Raw genomic sequence first — 19638 nt, forward strand, 5'->3', positions numbered from 1 at the left:
TTACACAGGGTGTTAAAAAAGAGTGTAAAATATTTAAGGAGGTAATAGTATGAACCAAAATAAGCAGAAAAGTCTCAATAAACATGGGTACGCAAAGTAACGGTTGCGGAGATATGGAATGTTTTATGTTTTTTAGCCCCTTTTTTTATTTTGCAAAAACGTTGTGTATTTTCTTATAATAGTTGGTTGATGTTTAGTGAAATAAACAGTACGTATTTGACAGTTGTTCTCAGTGCACAAGTTTTCTTTCGCTATGGCTGGTTACTCTAACGCAGAATTAACAGACATGCATTTCATGTATGGTCGTGCTAATGGGAACGCCACCGAAGCGCGACGTCTTTATGTTGACGCTTATCCAAATCGCCAGATTCCTTCACAACGCATGTTTGGAAGAATTCACCAAAGATTGCGTGATACCGGTTCCTTGAGCAAACAGTGCCATTTATCCGGAAGACCAAGGTCGGTATCCACTCCTAGAGCAGAAGAAGAAATTCTAGCACTGGTAGAGCAGAATCCAGGTACGAGTGTGCGGAGAATATCAGCCGAGGTAGGAATTAGTGGTCCTCTTGTTTGGAGAATCCTTCACGAGCAACTGCTTTATCCATACCATGTGCAACGAGTACAGGCCTTAAATCCAATAAATGATCATCAAGCACGTTTGGTTTTTTGCCGCTGGTTTCTACGTCATGATGCTGAAGACCCTCGTTTTCTTGCAAACATTCTTTTTACTGATGAGGCCGGGTTCACAAGAAATGGAGTGTTTAATTTTCACAATACGCATATTTGGGCCGACGAAAATCCTCATGCTCTAATAGAATCTGGACATCAGGCACGTTTTTCATTAAACATTTGGATGGGTATTGTAGGTGACAGGTTTCTAGGTCCTGTTGTTTTACCAAACCGATTAACAGGCGCTGCTTACCTCAACTTTCTGCAGAACACACTGTATGAGTTTTTGGAAGACATTCCTTTGAATCAGAGGCAACAAATGTGGTTCCAGCATGATGGTGCTCCAGCTCATTTTTCCATGGCCGTTAGAGAGCATTTACACCAAACTTTTCCACATAGATGGGTAGGAAGGGCCGGACCTGTTTTATGGCCTCCAAGATCGCCTGATCTGAACCCTCTAGATTTCTTTGTTTGGGGATATTTGAAGACATTAGTGTATGGTACTCCTGTAAATAGCCTGGAAGAGCTGCAGCTACGGATTAATCAAAAGTGTCAAGAAATCCAAACCAAGGAGGGTGTTTTCGAAAGAGTTCGAATATCGTTGAGACGAAGATGTCGTGCCTGCTTGGAAATGGACGGAGGGCACTTTGAACATCTTCTGTAACTTTGTTTTTTGTTTGTTAAAAGCTTCCTTTGTCGGTTTATTCCTAATAAAATAAAATGTTTGAAAAACGAATAGTTGTCCATATCTCCGCAACCGTTACTTTGCGGTTTATTAAGACTTTTCTGCTTATTTTGGTTCATACTATTACCTCCTGAAATATTTTACACTCTTTTTTTAACACCCTGTATATTATTACATATTCGGAAAGCTTATGAAAAGAGCTTTAAGTTAAAAAAATAATCGTCAAGATTCGTTGAAAAACAACGAAGGTACAGACTGTCAAATATATTATTTTCAAGCGAATTTCGCTTTTTTAAGAGACTATGAATATTGTCGTCATTTCAAACCCAAGATCCTAAACCCACATACTCTGGGTACAGCAAGTTTCATAAACCTAATCTTCCAAACCTACATACCCTGGCCGCAGAAAGATCCTCAAACCCGAGTAATTGAAACCAGATACTCATTAGAATCCAAGAAACTTCAAAGGCACAAAAATCTACGAATTGGTGGTGCCTACACGACGGCATGAAAGCCGCAATCCAGGGACCTCGCCGGATCACGGAAAAATTCCGTTGCCCGCCGTCACACGAGGAGATGCCCTGGATGTCGCCATACGAAAATATACTTTTGATTCGGAACCTTTATTTTCAAGCTCTAGATGAATTGAGAATCAAGTCTTACATGTAAGTCTTGATGTTATTAAATTTCAGATTGGTGCAGAGTTCAAATTAAACAAATCAAAGTTCAAAAGAAATAGGCGACCAAAGCGATTTTCTCTTGAACCCAAGCTCCTAAACCCTCATACTCTAGGAACAGTAGGATTCGCGTTAGTTGCGCAACAGACAGGCAAACAGAACGAGTATGCTTTTACACTCAAACTTCCGAATCCTCATGGCAGCGAGATACACGTTCATCAAGCAGCAGACAAGCGAACAAAGCCAGCTTTCTTTCACATCCAAGCTCCCAAGCCCACGTACTCTGGTCGGAGCGAGATCAATGTTTGTTACAAAGAGAATAAACAAGCAAATGGAGCTTAGTATTAAATCTAACCTTGCAAACTCTAACACTCTTTTGTTTCACCTAGGGTATGAGGTTGTGGAAGCTTAGTTTCATGAGTCCCGCCAAAGGCCTGTGTGATGGAAGCGTAGATGTTGCTGCGCCCAAGGTATGTTGTGCTCAGGGTATGTGGGTTCGGGTGCTTAAGTTTATGAGTTTCGGCCAATGGCTTGTGCTCATGTGTGACGCTCGAAGTGATCGCCACCCTCAACCTTATTAATGCCGGCCCTGGTTTTGAAGTATTGGAGTTTTAGGTTTATTCAGCTTCGGGGTTTTGAGGTTTCAGATTGAGGTCTTGTCGTGTTTTCAGTTTATGGTTTTTGGGGTTTTAGGTTAAAAGGGTTTACTATTCAAAAATGAAGGTTTGTGCCCTATGTGTAAGTTTATTCGCTGCTTATTTTAGGTTTTTGGGTTTTGGGCTCATCCAATTTTGAGGTCATGTAATTTTACAGTTGCGAGTTATTATTTTACGGCTTGTCAAGCTATGTGGAGTTATAAGGTTTTAACAGGTTGCAGGGTTGATTTTGTTGCATACTACCATTTTTCAGCTATTTTTTGAGGTTAGAAAAAAACTCTGACGTAATGGGACCAAATGAGTTGCAGATTCGGTTTCAGCGACCCAAAGAACATATAATACGATAGATTTGGCCGAGGAGACCTTTCGAAGATTTTTTTGTGCTCCTGTGTTATTTGTCTTTATGGAAAACACTATTTCAAGAATATGGCGCCCTTAATGGTGTAAATAACTATTTAAATTTCTTTTCACCTTATCAGTGTATCAGCGCCATATCAACGGATAAGGTTTGATCTAAAGGTTAAAGCTATTTATTCGAAAATCTAGACAATAGAAGACAACGCTGACATGGGTAAAAAGAGGTATGCGTAACAAGAACAAGCTATATTCTTCTACATTCTCCTAAAAGATAAAAATAATTAGCGATTAAATTTCACTGTTTTATGATGGTCTCATTAAATGCTTTATCAGTGTGGCCAGATTTAGCAGATATTTTCGTCAGATGTTTATAGTACACAAAACAAACAAGTTGATGTACCAGTTGTTCCACAACTATAAGTAAAAGTAGGTACCTACTTGTGTTGTGTTGTTATTCGTATTTAAGTAAGTTGTTTTTAGAAGACCACGTATTATGATTTGCTCCGCTCTTCTGTCAAAATTTGACAATTCTGTTTTTCGCTCATCCAAAGTGTTGGAATTCTTCTAATGTAAAAGTATTTTTTCTGAGACATGAGTAAGTATTTTAATTTGTCGAATACAGGTTGAACCTTTACCAGCGAGTGTATATTTTCAGTGAAATAACTTTTTCAAGTACTGTTTAGGGTGTTCCAGGAAAAATTTAAAATGTTCAATCAAGAAATCAATATAGTGCTGACTTTGACATTGTATTTTATGCCACCAACTGATAGAGCCAAAATATTACATCTCAGTACGGGATCTGAACATTTTTCTGTGTGCTTGCAGGTCCTTTTGAAGTCAAACTCATTTTTCTCAGAATATCTCGACAAAAATGTTTTAAAATAAAATTTGCAGAATTTTTACGACAAATACGAGGGTGACCTTGGATTTGACCCTCACCGCAAGCAGCAAGGTTAAACTAAGGTCAACTGAATATCAAACGAAATACGCTATATTTAATGCCAGTAAACGATATAGCGTTAAATTTTATTTATTTATTTCTAATTAATGACTGATGATGGTGATGATGCAACTACTTCAATGCGGTAAATTTAATTTAGTATCGAAGACAAGACCGTTTCTCATATACTGAAGCCTTTGCAATATGGAACTGTCAAGGCTATAATCATATCTGGTGTTGATAATTTTACGTGTAAAAGACATTACAGCACATTTATCAGCATTTAAAGATAATTTATTTTGGTTATACCACACAGCTGTTATATTTATTGTTTTTAGAAACAGAGATGTAACTTCTGCGAATAATTTCAAATCATTAGCATACAATAAACAATGCGCAGTTATGTCATTAATAAACATCACGAATAATAGCGGGCCCAAAATTGATCCTTGTGGTGCACCTGATCTCTGACGGAGCCTTTCACATTTGCATCACCGGAACTGAACAAATTGGTCGGATATGTCCAATAGCTTAGAGAACATCAACATGATTCTGTCGGTCAAATTTTTCGGCTGTACAGGTTGTCTCACTAAGGTCGGCGAGGTACGATATTTGGGAAAGTATAGAACTTCGGGAAAAAAGTATGGTTGATAAATCAACCAAGAGAAATCGCCCGAAATAGTTTCCAAGTTCGTAGCTCGGGGCGCAACCTACATACTAAAACATAGAGTTGAATTTTTTTCAGAAATGTTTCCTGTTCAGACTATTCATATTGAGATAAATGACATTCACCACAAGATAAAGCATGAAAAGAGCTTTCCAACGAGGTATAACACTATGGACTTTTGATGAGCGAATCCTTAAAAAAATGCATTTTTCTGATGTTCTAAATCTGACTTAATGATATTTAATACATAATTATTAAAAAATGTTCATTTATCATTTTTTCTTTGAAAGTAAACAAGCTAGTTTAAAATAACTCCAGAATTTTTTCCAAATCCTCATTTATTATTTCTCTGCGCGCACTTGCCATAAAATTGAGGCTTATATTTTAAGATTGCATTAAAAATTGTTTTCATAAGCAAATCCTAGTAAGCTATACATATTTTTGATAAAAAAAAACAACCAAAGCCATCGAGAGATAACATATAAAACAGGGATTGTATTATTATTTGTCTTATTTAATTAATAGTGTAGAAATAACTCATAATGTTTTTCCCAGGCATCATGATGACCTTCACAGGAAATATATTCTTGGATTTATTTGGTTTCATCACCTCACTTTTGGTGGTGATCTTCGCCTACTACAAATGGACATATCAATATTGGGAGAGGCAGAACGTACCTTACCTGGAACCCACTATACCCTTTGGCAATTTTTCAAATCATTTGAACATCAACATATCATTAAGCGATACAGTAAGACGCATGTACGATAAAGCTCGCGCTAAAGGTATATTTAATATCACTTCTATAATTAAAAAGAATAACGCAGGTATTTTTTAAATAAATTATATGGTACTTTAGCTTGTTGGTATTAGTCAGCTGTTGAGAGCATGACGGTTAAATTGTCTACAAATAAATTACGATGCCTTAACCCTGTGAATTATACAGGGTGTTCCGGTATTTGATAAAAGTCGAGTATAAATAGATGAAGTCAAAATAATATCAGTTCTTCATATAATTTTTTTTCATACGGGCCTTCGTTAATAAGTTACGGGCCCTAAAAGGCGAAAAAAGTTATTTTTATTTAGTCTCTAAACTATTAACTTCAGCATGATGCAAATTTGGTGATTGATAACACATGCGTATATCTTGTTTTTGATGCTGTAAGAGAAATTCCGTTATGCCCAAAACACCAGGGACGGAGTATGCCCAATTGTTAACAACCCAGAATTTTTGCATAGATGACGAACGCAATCTGCCTGTATCAAAAATAAGTTCCCTGAAGAATATGCAAAAATTTTGGGTTGGTAACCATTGGGCATAGACCGTCCCTGGCGTTCTGGGCATAATAAAGTTTCACTTACAAAAATAAAAAAAAAGATATACGCATGTGTTATCGATCACCAAATTTGCATTGTACTGAATTTAATAGTTTAGAGACTGTAAACCAAAACAACTTTTTAATTTTTAGGGCCCATAACTTATTAACGAAGGCCCATATGAAAAAAATATGTATAAAGAACTGATATTATTTTGACCTCATCTATTTGTACTCGACTTTTTTGTATCAAATACCGGGACACTGTATAGAAAGAGTATTTATTTTACATATTTAACTCGTATTTGTGGACGAAAGTACAACATTTTAATTTATATTTAAAATATCCAAATTCAAATATTCTAACTTTAATCAAGTTTGTTGTGGTAATGACGTCAGGTGTCATAAACAAAAGTACTTGTAGTTACTTATTCTTTAGGATACCCATATTTTATTATTTATATTATTCAGGTTGATTCAGCCGGTTATTCACAGTATTGCGCACGGCTACGATATGAACAAGGTGCCCTAGATGCAACGTTGCCATATTTATATATTTTCGCTCATATAAAGACAATAAATAAACGGTGTGCTCACGTCAGCCAATAATAATTTAAAATGTTACAAATTATTTTTTATAATTATGCAATCAACATATTAAATGGTTATAGTTGTCCTCGAGGAGGTCTGAGCATGCCTTACCAAAAATCAGCTTTTATTAACATCATAATGTAAATGTTCAAATACATTACCGTTACCGTCTATGTACAAGTGTACACATTAGATAGATAAGCGGCGGATGCGATGGAATAAACCAGGGTTGTTACCTACGTATTTCTTCAGCGGCATCTTCGATATTATTCCGCAACTGCTGTACATTCTCTACCTCGGTGTGATACACGACAGATTTCATATAACCCAATATACATAGGATTTAGGTCCGGCGAGCGCGCTGGCCATTTTATGGGTCCTCCTCTCCCACCGATTTGGACATTGATCGTCTGAAAATCCACGGACATCGCGAGCAAAATGGGCCGGAGCTCCGTCGTGCATATACCACATACCCCGTAGTATCTGAAGGGGAAGGTTTTAAGGTTTTTAAACAGTTCTACTAAAAATTGAAAGTAACGCGGCCCATTCAGACGTTCAGGTAGAAAATGCGGCCCAATTAAACGATTGCCATATACTCCTGCCGATACATTGACACAGAATCTCCTCTGACAGCTAAACCGACGAATAGTGTGCGGGTTTTTATCTGATCAAATATGACTATTATGGCTGCAAAGAAATTAGCTCTATTTCACTTTAAATAAAATTTAATATTGAAGTTACAAAACTCCAAGAGTTCAAATAATTTGAATTTCATTTCATAACCATTTCAATTTCATTACAGAAATAATGAAATAAAAAACCGACAGTCATTAGATAAATTATAAAGAGAGGGTGTAGTATTTAAATATTGACTGTAAGTAATAGTAGAGAGACATATATTCCATAAAAAAAAAACAATCGGACGGAAACAAATAAACAACTCGGTACGTGTTTCCGACCTAGGCTAACCTGTCTAGGTCACTAACCTTCTAACCCATTTTTGACTTGCACGTATTTAATAAAATACGGGTACAAACAGGTAAGTACCTCTGCTTTATTTATTTTCTTTTAACGAAAGTTGACTTCGAGAAGTCAGGTTTGTTAAAACATTTTGCACTTGCAAGTTAATGCAATTGTTACAATTATTTATAATAAAATGCAGCATGCTCCTTTATTTACTTGCATTTTATTAGCTTCGTACATATGTATATGTATACTAAGCGGATTAAGTGGATACGTTTAACACGGAACCCAAAATAAATGTGAACTTTGCTGATGACTCGTTCGTGACATTACATGACCTGTTAGCGGGAGTTATGGGTTGATTTCCTCCAATTTTAAAAGTCGAGTAAAAATATTTTTTTTCCGATTTTCTGTCTTTATTAGACCTTCCAAATACGTGGTTAAAATTAATGACATTATGTTCCTATATATGACATATCACCCTGTTTATTCCTTTTAGGATGGAAATTTTGTGGAATATACGAAATGGCAAGACCCAGCATCATGATTGTAGACTTGGACCTGGCGAAACATGTAATGACTAAAGATTTTGGCCATTTCGTCGACAGGAAACCGTATGTGAACGATAAGGATGACCCGCTAGGTACGTGATATATTTATTTATTTGCAGTTAAGGCAAATTTACAGATTTTGACGAAAATCCCAGAAGACTAAGTTAAATGAAACATTAGACATACAGTGTTATTTTCTTAAAACCTGACCTAGGCCAACTTTTTTATTTGAAGTGATAGACTAGTACTTCCAAATGTAAAGTTGTAGGAAATAACATGATTAAGAAAGATTTACAAATTATTCTTTCCGGTGTTGCCACATTTTTCCAGTAGCTACTAAAACAATACTTTTTTAAATGGCAACACCGTATTTTTTTAACATAATTTGACAAACCTTTAAATTCTAAATAAAAATTGTTGTCACATTTCTTTATTGGAGTAGCCGATTTCGAACAATCAGCAAAACAACGAAAATAATCTGCAGTCGGCAGGAACTAAAAGAAGCTAACACAGCAATAGTAGGCCTTGGATATTAAACAAAAATTGTGTTGTTTGAAAGGAGCTATCATTATTATATTGTCATTGTGTTATTTGATAGCTGTTAAAATAACGATTTAATTCAGTTGCGAAAATGATTTTCAGCCTTTTGCAGATCCTACCAGTTGTTTTCAGTTGTACTTAGTTCTTAAAAACGCCGGCTTTGGAAAAGGCTTATCAGCATATATTGCGTGGAATTCAGTACACGCATTGCGTTTACTTAAGCCACCAACATGAAAAAAAAAAATAATTCAACTTTCTCTTTTGGATTAAATAACTGATTCATCTTAGCAACTGAATTAACGTTATTTTTATACACATTCAAATACAACAGCTTTCAAATACCACAATGGCAATACAATAATGTTAGCTCCTTTCAAACAACACAAATTTTGTTTAATATCCAAGGCCTACTATTGCTGTTTCAGCTTCTTTTAGTTCCTGCCGACTGCAGATTATTTTCGTTATTATTGCTGATTGTTCGAAAACGGCTACTCCAATAAAGAAATGTGACATAATATTTTTTATTTAGAATTTGGAGGTTTGTCAAATTACGTTAAAAGTATACGGTGTTGCAATTAAAAAAAATATCGTTTTAGTAGCTACTGCAGAAATCTGGCAACAACGGAAAGAATTATTTGTAAATTTTTCTTAATCATGTTAATTCCTACAACTTTGCATTTGGAAGTACTAGTCTATCACATCAAATAAAAAAGTTGGCTTATGTCAGGTTTTAAAAAACTAGCACTGTATATGAACACTACACAGAAACATAATAAAAGTAAACATAGACTATAGTAGTCTGTTTAGAAATGAAAGAGAGTAATAAAAGCTTATTATGTATGCAAATCGTAAATAAATGTAGTACGGGTGCTTATATTCAATATTTTTATATTATGTATTATCGGTATAGGATGAGGTGTACTTTTAAAAAAAACTTTGTGGGATCGGACTGTACTAAATTGTAGCAGGTAGCTAAAATTTAATCCCCGACAATCCGTCTTTGTCTATGCCGTTTCAATTTCTCGGTCCATTTCTCTTATAAGTAAACAATATAAAAACAGGATTTCAAAACATGAGGCTACTTTAAGCATCATAACCGGGTTAAGAGGGTTTTTAGTAATTCAAATAAAATTATTCAATAATATTATCAAAATATTGATTTAAATTTAATGAATAGACTTTTATTCCACACAAAAATATATGTATTTTGAAAATTCAAATTATGGTGAGTAAATGTAGTGTTGTATAAATGTACAATAAATAAAATAAAAAAGTAGGTATATTAAAATTCATCCTCTGAATATTCTGATGAATTATCTTCGTCTCCTAGATTGATAACGATAGGTTCCACAGTAACGTCAATTAAATTATCGGGTTCCCACATTTTCTCCTCTTCTTTTTGTACATGATGTATACATCTTTGCCAGTTATCTGCAGTTACTCGTTCCAAGGAATTTTTTAACAAAATTTTCACGTCACTTAATTTAAACGTCGTATTATTTCGCGCTACTTCTCCTTTTACCTGCGCCCAGACTAATTTGATTGGGTTAAGTTCACAGTGATAAGGTGGTAACTGTAGTACCGTTATTTGGCGATTTGTTGCCATTTCATCGATAACATATTTTTTCTGATCTTTATTAAGATTGACAAGTGTCAAAAGTTCCTTTCTCACCATATTTGTTTCAAAAGAAATGTTTTTTCCGAATAACCATTGAATTATATCGGCTTTCCTCCAAGCAATCGTAGGCGTCCGCTCGATCTGCCGTGAATGGTAACTGGCATTATCCATGACAATTACAGACCACGGAGGAATAAGATCCAACATCTGTGTAAAATACTCTTCGAAAACATCTGCGTTCATGTCTTCGTGATAGTCACCTGTATTTTTAGATTCAAATAAAAGTAAACCGCCATCTACAAAACCACTGGCACTTAATAATATAATAATAATATGTGTGACTATTAATCTTCGCCCTTTACCTGAAGGTGCCTTGAACTCTGTTGAAAGTCCATCCAAAAATGCTTGTCGAAAACTTTTTACATTTTTATCTTACCATACTTTTGTTACAGTATATCGCTCGTTGACCCAAGTTTCGTCTAGATAATAAATATTCCTCCCTTCGTCACGGAATTTTCTAATTGATCTTAAGTAGGATCTTCGCCAACAAATAATTTCATCTTTATCGATAAGAACTGACTTCCTGTTCTGCTTTTTCCAGCAAAAATTCAACTCTCGTAAGACGGCCCATAATTTGCTTCTACTGATTTTTAGCAAATCGTTGTCCTCTGAAAGTTCACTTAAAATTTTGTTTAGCGTTGGTATTTCTTTTTTAAAATAAAATGAGTGTACTTTTCTGCGAATTACATTTTTGAAGAAATCATCTATAACGACTTTTGACCTCCCTGTAGATGATTTTGGAGGATTTACAGTATCTTGTTCATTTTTTGTTTCTTTTAAAAGTCTGTAGATAGTCGATTTTCCAATCCCTGTCATTTTTGTTAGCATTAGTGTTACCCGATAATTACCTGAGACGAAATATTACCACGCCCATGGCCGGTTCTTATCTCGGGGTTTTATTACTCTCTTTCATTTCCAAACAGACTATAGAAATAAACAGAGAGAATAAGTAAGTTAAATATACAGGGTGTTACATGACGTACTGGATAAATTTAACAGGTTCCTGAGGTCATGCTGTGTAAAAAATTATGGTATACAGGGGGGTCAATTCTCGATAAAATATAAAAAGAGCTGCAACTTTTGTCGAGCTTTGATAATAAACAGATGGAAACATTGTGGTAACTCTGTTTTTTCAGGGAGCCATCTCTTTTCAATTGGCGGTAAGAAGTGGAGGAACTTGAGGGTCAAAGTTACCCCCACCTTTACTTCCGGTAAGCTAAAGGCCATGTTCCAGACTCTAGCCGACTGTGGAGTTATTCTGGAGAATTACTTTGAAGAGGTGCTCAACAAAGAGGAACCCGTTGACATCAAAGACGTATTTGGTATAAAAAATCGTTATTGATAAAAAATTGTTAGAATTAAACAAAACCAATTTGAAACTTCTTGCTAAAATTTTCTACGAAAGGAAAAATAGTACCGAAAACCTTTCATTCCTTTTGAAACTACAGACGATTTTCGTTCCAGCTCGCTTTACAATCGACATAATCGGTTCCTGTGCTTTTGGTTTGGACTGTAACAGCTTCAAGGAAGAGAATTCACCTTTCAGGATATACGGACAGAAATTCTTTGCTATGACCAAACTGAGGGCCTTAAGGCTTGCTCTAGCTTTTAACTTCCCTGCCCTCGGAAGGTTTCTGAAGGTCCGAATGGTTGACAAAGACATCACGGAGTTCTTCACCAAAGTCGTCGAAGATACAGTCGTCTACAGGGAGAAGAACAACGTTAGTAGGAACGACGTTCTGCAGCTGCTTATCGATATAAAAAATAACAAGGAAGGCCGAGAGGATGGCTACAAAGGTGAGAAAATTATGTAAATGTACAGGGTGGGCCATTAGTGTGAGAAAGTAAAATAACTCCCTTGTTATTCATAATACAGAAAAAAAGTTTATGAGTGACAAGTTACTTTTTCACACTGATAGCCCACCCTGTATGTATACAGTTTTAATCTGCAATATGTTTTCCCCATTTCCATTTGTAACTTGAACATTCTACTAATTTCATGTTACAGAGTTGCTTTGCGTTGGGTTTGTCTACGTCTGGTCTTCAACACATCCCTCGCTTAAGCCTGATCTAGCCTTGAATCCCAGTATTTTAACGATATTCTTTTTGTCTTCACCTCTAAAATGACTTTAGTAGTTCTACGTCCTACAAGTACTAGGAATTTGCTGTTGCTTTTACTACTTCTTACTTTTCTCTTTCTAATTTTTATTTTTAATTTTAGGCGACGGCAAATCTCTGACCATGGACGAGCTAGCAGCGCAGTGCTTCGTCTTCTTCTTAGCAGGCTTCGAAACCAGTTCCACCACGGCAACCTTCGTCTTGTTTGAACTGGCCACCCACCAGGACATCCAAGACAAAGTCCGGGAAGAAATTCGTACGGTACTAGCAAAGCACGACGACAGAATCACTTACGATTCACTCAACGAGATGGCATACATGACACAAGTTATTGACGGTAAGCCGAAGCTTCCGTTAGTCCAATTGTCTTATCTAAATCAATTGTAGAGGCTTTGAGGAAGTATCCACCGCTTCCGCTGGTCACTAGGGTATGCGTGGAAGACTATAAGGTGCCTGGAGAAAATACCATAATAGAAAAAGGCACCAACATAGTTATTCCCATCATGGGGTATCATTATGATATGGAATTTTATGATGATCCTACCAAGTTCAATCCTGACAGGTTCACGGATGAGCATAAGGAGACCAGGCATCCTTACGCTCACATTCCCTTCGGAGAAGGACCAAGGGTTTGTATAGGTGGGTATGAAACATATTTTGTCTGCCTCCAATATAGTAAATAGACTATTAATACATTGCTTTTAAGGAGGTAACTTACCTCACTAGGGAAAAAACGATTTCGAGTTATAAATGCATATTTATGAACAAATAAATATAAATATTTCATTAATAATTATGAATGAATATTTATAGTAACTGTACATTTATTACATTTAGTAACATTTATAAAAGCTGGATAATTATTCCCCTTGCGTTTACTAATTACACATTTTTCTCAAAATGATTTGACCGCTCCATTTCAGTCACCGGAGGCTCAACATTATCTGACTGATCCATTAAAACAGCATGATGCGACGTACTACTAGGACCTGGAGTTGAAGTGTCATTGTAAAGAATCCTGTTGGCTATTTCATTTTTGTTACTTAAACTGTCAGCAACATAACTTTCTGCAATTGTGGCTGATTTCCACTCACTACGTCCCTTGATTGCTAATACATCAACTCCTGTATTAGCCAGTAACGTTGCCGTAGTTTTTCGGAATGAATGGCCTGTATATGTTTCAGGGTGTTCTAGTTTCAAAAACTGTGCAATCTAATTAGGAATCATAGAAAGGGCAGTATTGCCAACTGGTTGCATCTGCCTGCTTGATTGCGCATAAAAAAGCGGGAAATTTCAGTTTTAATTTCTAATCTAATCTTGATGAATTTCAATAATAATTCAAAACCAGCAAAATTGCAAGTATTATATAGCTTTGTTCATAAACGACAAAATCCAAACAACCAAGGCGACTTTGCAAGATTTCGAATAATGTTAAAATAAACTGATTAAAAAATATCAAAAAATAAAACTTAATCTTTATTTTATGAACCATAAAGAACTGTGGAAGCCGATAAAATGTTATACACCACGCAGCAGTTAAGTATAATTCACCAGTCTCGGACTCTATTACGAGCCCTCGCTCCGCTCGGGCACAAAATCGTCCTCAACTGGTAAATAATACATACCTCCTTTATGGTGTAAATGACTATTTCACTTTTGTAAAATTCTATATAGTGTCCCCCTAAAGTCGTGCACAAATTCATTATTAGGTAAACAAAAGAAATTATTAAAAATTCCCGAAACAGGTCGATTTTTGAATTTAATTTACTATTTTTTCAAATAATAATTTAATACACTGGGTGACCTATGTTCGAGTAATGACGTCATCACAATTTTTTTTAAATGGAACACCCCACTTTTTTCTAATTTTCGGATTGCCCTAACTGAGCTGATTCCAAAAATATACCACAAGTTGCTTCTAATTGTTACAGGGAGGACAACAATACCCACATTATTTACAAATACTAAATTTATTTACAAATAAATAAACGTACTAAAAATTGGATCAAATCACCACATAACATTTTAAAATGTCATTATTTTTTGCTATAATTTCTTTGATGCTTTTTTAATTTTATCTGCCTGATAGAACGTGCTCGTGTATTTCTTGCAGGTACAAGTAAATCCATTTTGAGTGATTCTTCCTTAAAATATTGAGTATTTTTGAATCAATTAAAAAATATGATTCTAAGTGAAACCGAACGGATTGAAATTCTTATGATGATCGGATATGGTGATAGAATTCGAACTCACGAGGAAGTTTGTGTTTTGTTTAATGAAATTCATCCCAATCGTCCACCAATAAATCGATCCACGGTTAGCCGAACTGAAGCAAAGTTTCGAAATCATGGTCATGTTAAAAATATGCCCAGATCTTGCCGACCGACTGTAGTTGAAGAAGTACAGTTACAAGCCCTTTTGACCATTCATGAAAACCCGCAATCCAGTCTGAGAGTCGTAGCAGATAATTTAAGAATGAGTGAAAGTACATTGAGTAGACTTCTTCACAGAAACAAGTATCGTCCCTACAAAGTCCACTTAGTACAAGAATTATGTGACCGATGATTTCGACAGACGCACAGAATTTTGCGAAATGATGATGGAAGAATGTCAGGCAGATCCGGATTTTGTGAAACGCATAATTTTCTCCGACGAAGAGTCTTTTTATTTGAATGGCACCGTCAATAAACAGAATTGTCGGTACTGGTCAGATCGCAATCCACATTGGATGATGGAAGCACACACTCAGTATCCCCAAAAGGTCAATGTTTGGGCCGGAATTGGTAATCGAATTTTTGGGCCGTATTTCTTTGAAGGAAATTTAGATGGTGCAAGATATTTGGAATTTTTTCAGTTCCATTTAGTACCTTCCTTGAGTGTTCCATTTCCAAATGAAGAAGATCCAGATTTGCCCAAGGAAACCATTTGGTTTCAGCAAGATGGTGCACCACCGCACTATGCCAGCGCTGTTCGCCGCTATTTAGATGACGTGTTTCCTCATCGGAGGATTGGCAGAAGAGGACCTAAGGAATGGCCCGCCAGATCACCGGATTTAACACCGCTCAACTTTTTTCTTTGGGGTTATGTAAAAAGCAAAATATACGTCAATAAACCAAACAGTATTAACGATCTGAAGGAACGAATTCGGCAAGAAGTTCGAGCGATCCCGCCTGAAGTCATTGGGAATGTACAGCAAGAATTTACTTCCCGTCTGGACCATTGTTTGGCAGTAAATGGTCAACAATTTGAACATTTAATTTAGGTGTTTCTGGTGATTTGATTCAATTTTTAGTACGTTTATTTATTTGTAAATAAATTTAGTATTTGTAAATAATTTGGGTATTGTTGTCCTCCCTGTAACAATTAGAAGCAACTTGTGGTATATTTTTGGGATCAGCTCAGTTAGGGCAATCCGAAAATTGGAAAAAAAGTGGGGTGTTCTATTTAAAAAAAATTGTGATGACGTCATTACTCGAACATAGGTCACCCTGTATATTAAATTATTATTTGAAAAAATAGTAAATTAAATTCAAAAATCGACCTGTTTCGGGAATTTTTAATAATTTCTTTTGTTTACCTAATAATGAATTTGTGCACGACTTTAGGGGGACACTGTATATGCCCGGAAAAGCGCTACGCCTGTAAAAAATATTCACCACTAGGTATTTTCTTATTAGAGTAGAATTTACATACCCATTATTATTTTTAACAAAAGAAGAGGGCCAAGTACAGAACCTTGAGGTACTTCCGAAGTCGCATTTATTCCAACACAATGCACTGGCTTCACTTCAATAACTATGATTTAAGAAATCTTAAGAAAATTGTATTAAGTCCAATTTATACAATAAAACAGCGTGGTCCAGTCTGTCAAAAACTTGACAGACGTCTAAGGAAATTACATCCTTTTGAGCTTCACGTAAAACAGTAAAAATTGTACAGATACTGTTTTGAAACTCATAAAAATAATTTTGGGTTTACCCTACACGGTTGTCAGATAAGTTGTTGACGAATTCCGTATTTTTTGTTCTTTTTCAGGTGAAAGATTCGGCGTTATGCAAACCAAAGTGGGTCTAACCTCAATCTTAAGGAACTTCCGGGTAACTTTGAACAAAGGAACTCAGCTGCCTTTAAAATTTTCCGTCAAGTCTAACATCACCACTGCTGAGGGTGGAATTTGGCTAGACATCGAAAAAGTCTAAAATTTGCTAGAACTTTTCTCATTTTATATTTAATGTAAAGTTACCTTACACTAAAGTTCCCTTCAACTACAGTGACTCTATACAAGACAGTGGCGACAATAGAGTGTATCATTTTTAATTGGTCCACGTGATTTTAGCTGCGGTGTCAAATTCATCTGTGAAATGTCATGGTGTCGGGAGCGTTCTTATTCAATATTTGTATTGTTTTATTTTAATTTTGGTGATTACTAGTGAAACTATTGGGTATTCTGTGCTAAGGGATAGTTGTAATGTCTGCAGAAGCTTCATGAGGACGATGACCGTGAATTTCTTTCAGGCTTTATAAGGTTCCTGCTAACATAGAAGAACTAAAATTTAATCTTAGTTTTAGTGAATTAAATTATCTTTATAATGTGCGGATATATTGCCCAAAGTATCGTTAAAACGTCAAAAACTTGTACAAACTGTCTGCATGCTGTTGGTTCTAAAACGCCGATCTATAAAACATGTTCAAAATTTAGCGTACCTACTTAAGAGATTTAGAGAACATTCAGTCTTTTTTGCAGTGAAGCGGTATTTTGTTTCTTCTTGCAGATGGAGAGTACTTTTACAACATTTTTTGCGATTGAATCTTGACAAAACAAATTTAAAAGAGTTTTCTTAAAAGAAATGTCTGATTTAAATTTAGATCTACCAAATTGTCATCAGATCAAAAATAAAATTGTTAAAAGATTTATTATGTTCCGATTAAAAATAGCTTCCAAAAAATGTCAAAAAGCATGCAAAAAGCTTGCAAGTAAAAGTGTTGCTGGACATTTATTGTAACAAATACTATCACTAGTATTAAGTATTCGTTTTTCNAGAAATAGGAATGGATTCACCCAATCGTAATAAAATTATAAACGTGAAGTAAGTTATAAAAATATAATTAACAAATTATATATCCTTTGTATAGTATCTACAACTAATACCCTATAATTTTGCTATCTGCTTACCTATCTAAGATTTTCTTTTATTCAGTACATTTTAAAAAATATCAAGAAAATTCTACCTGTTACCTATTTATATATAACCATTTTATTTTATATAAATACTACCGTAAGTATTATTTATATAAAATACATCTGGAATAGATAATTCATCAATTTTAGGAAAATGCCTTATCCACGATATCTTGGAGAATGTCATACTTCTGACATGGATAGTCCAAAAAGAGCAAGAAAAAATTGGAATATTTGTAAGAAAAAAATAAACAAACAATGCAAACAATAAAGATCCGAAGTCTGCATCAGGCAAAGAGTCGTCTAAAAGCCAGAATTTGTAGCCTTAATTCTCTTCTGAAATTTTTGAAAAGGAAATATGACTTTACAGAAACTGCTCAATGTATCATTCATGTAAGTTGAAAAATACTTATTCTTTCTGTGTCTGTAAACAATATGTAATTTTAGGAATCAGCACCTGGAATATTAGGTGAAATCTGTCAAAGACCAAGAAAATGACAATCTCTAAAAAGTATTCACTGCGCTTAGGTCGTTTGCCTTAACGTTAAGCTTTTATTCAACAGATGCTTATAATTATGCAAGAAGTTTTATCATGGTTTTGCCACATACAAAAACAATTTCTAAGTGGTACAGATGGAGACACCTGGATTTACAAATGAAGCAATGGCTGCTATTAAAATGAAAGTAAGAGAAACAAGCAGTGAAATTTTGGGCAATTTGGTATTTGAGAAACGTCTATAATGCAAAGTGTTGAGTGGAATAGGAAACGATTCACTGGATATGTTGATGTCGGCACTGAAGTATATGGGGATAATATTCCAAAAGCTACGGAAATTCTTGTTTTTATGGTTGTAGCTATAAATAGTCATTGGAAAATACTTGTTGGGTACTTCTTGACAAACGGTTTAAGTGGTGCAGCAAAAGCTGATTTGTTAAGAAACTGTTTAGAATTCCATAGAAGTCACTAGTGGGTTTTATGTCATAACTTACTAGTGACAAGTCATAAGACTTATAACTCACTAGTGACTTATAGGCCACATTATTCCTTTAAAACCAAAGAAATTATAGTATCATTATATACAAGTGTTGGATAAGAGCATTTTATTAATCAGTCAAAACAATTTGAGTATAGTAAAAACAGTTTATTAATTTTACTTTAATTTTTACCGTCTCATTATATCACCAATATGTAAAAATTATTTATAAAATGAGTAATCCTTTCAAATGTGTATTGGTATTTTGTAAATTTTAATATTTTGCCTTTTTTGACAGTACGCCNGGTTTAGTCGCTATTGTCGCCACTGTCTTGCATATAGCCACTGTACTTTCAACAAGTTTGGCACAGGGCATTTGAACTATGGGAAGTAGAACGAAAGTTTACGTAAGGCCACTCTTACATCGTCGAACATCGTCTAAGAATAGTTTCACAATACTTGAACTGTTAGTTTGATATACGTAGAATTAGTCTTAAAGAGTTCTAGAAATTATTTTCTGATCCATTCCTCTGTATGGGGCTTCCACATTTACTAATCGAGACATCCTGTCCTAGGGGTATCCCGATTTGTAGATCTGGGAACCATTAATTATAAAACCAAATACAGTTCAAATATATTTTATTCAATCCTTATTTTATTTCCTAAGTTAAGTTATTTTAAGTTCCTTCTAGTGGTTAGAATTCGTTGGATGTACTGCTCAAAATTTTATGAGCAGCAGTGTCGTAGAGACGGGGTCAACGTGACCCTTTTTTAAAAATATTTTCTACGCCACTGCTAATTTTGTCAAACGGGCACTATTTTCGTGTAAAGTGTTCAATTGTCTATCGAATTGGTCTCTTGCAAAATTTGGATTAAAGCAACCATTTTTAAGAGAAACACCTTTGTAGAAAATTTGTAAATCCAATTTTATTTTCATTCATTTTAGTTTCGCATAGTAGGCTTGTGCTATTCAAAATAAAATTAAACATCGCCTGTCACTAATGTCAATGTGTACAAGTGAGTTAAGTAAACTAGATTATAAGCTTCTTTTTGTCATTTTTACGCTTTAATTTTAC

General features: G+C 35.0%; 1 protein-coding gene across 2 annotated transcripts; it reads left to right on the forward strand.

The window, feature by feature from the left end:
- The first annotated feature begins 3422 nt into the window (after window positions 1-3422).
- On the forward strand, window positions 3423-16663 carry LOC108915251 (cytochrome P450 6a2). 2 transcript variants are annotated; one of them, XM_018721238.1, is made up of 9 exons: window positions 3440-3470; window positions 3528-3639; window positions 5207-5437; window positions 8022-8165; window positions 11428-11613; window positions 11756-12088; window positions 12513-12746; window positions 12797-13048; window positions 16445-16663. In XM_018721238.1, exons 2-9 carry the CDS (start codon window positions 3636-3638, stop codon window positions 16606-16608), a joined length of 1548 nt encoding a protein of 515 aa, XP_018576754.1. In that variant the 5' UTR covers window positions 3440-3470; window positions 3528-3635; the 3' UTR covers window positions 16609-16663. The 2 variants fall into 2 exon arrangements, with proteins under 2 accessions (XP_018576760.1, XP_018576754.1); XM_018721244.1 differs by lacking the exon at window positions 3528-3639 and having other exon boundaries at window positions 3423-3470.
- The last annotated feature ends 2975 nt before the right edge of the window (window positions 16664-19638 follow it).

Source organism: Anoplophora glabripennis, unplaced genomic scaffold, assembly GCF_000390285.2.
Source record: "Anoplophora glabripennis isolate ALB-LARVAE unplaced genomic scaffold, Agla_2.0 scaffold155, whole genome shotgun sequence".
Classification (NCBI taxonomy): Eukaryota; Metazoa; Arthropoda; class Insecta; order Coleoptera; family Cerambycidae; genus Anoplophora; species Anoplophora glabripennis.

Excerpts from the sequence above, each read along its gene's own strand:
- LOC108915251 (XM_018721238.1), top strand. Across the intron at positions 11,614-11,755 it reads TGACATCAAAGACGTATTTG|CTCGCTTTACAATCGACATA; the intron begins GTATAAAAAATC and ends TTTTCGTTCCAG. Across the intron at positions 12,089-12,512 it reads CCGAGAGGATGGCTACAAAG|GCGACGGCAAATCTCTGACC; the intron begins GTGAGAAAATTA and ends TTTTAATTTTAG.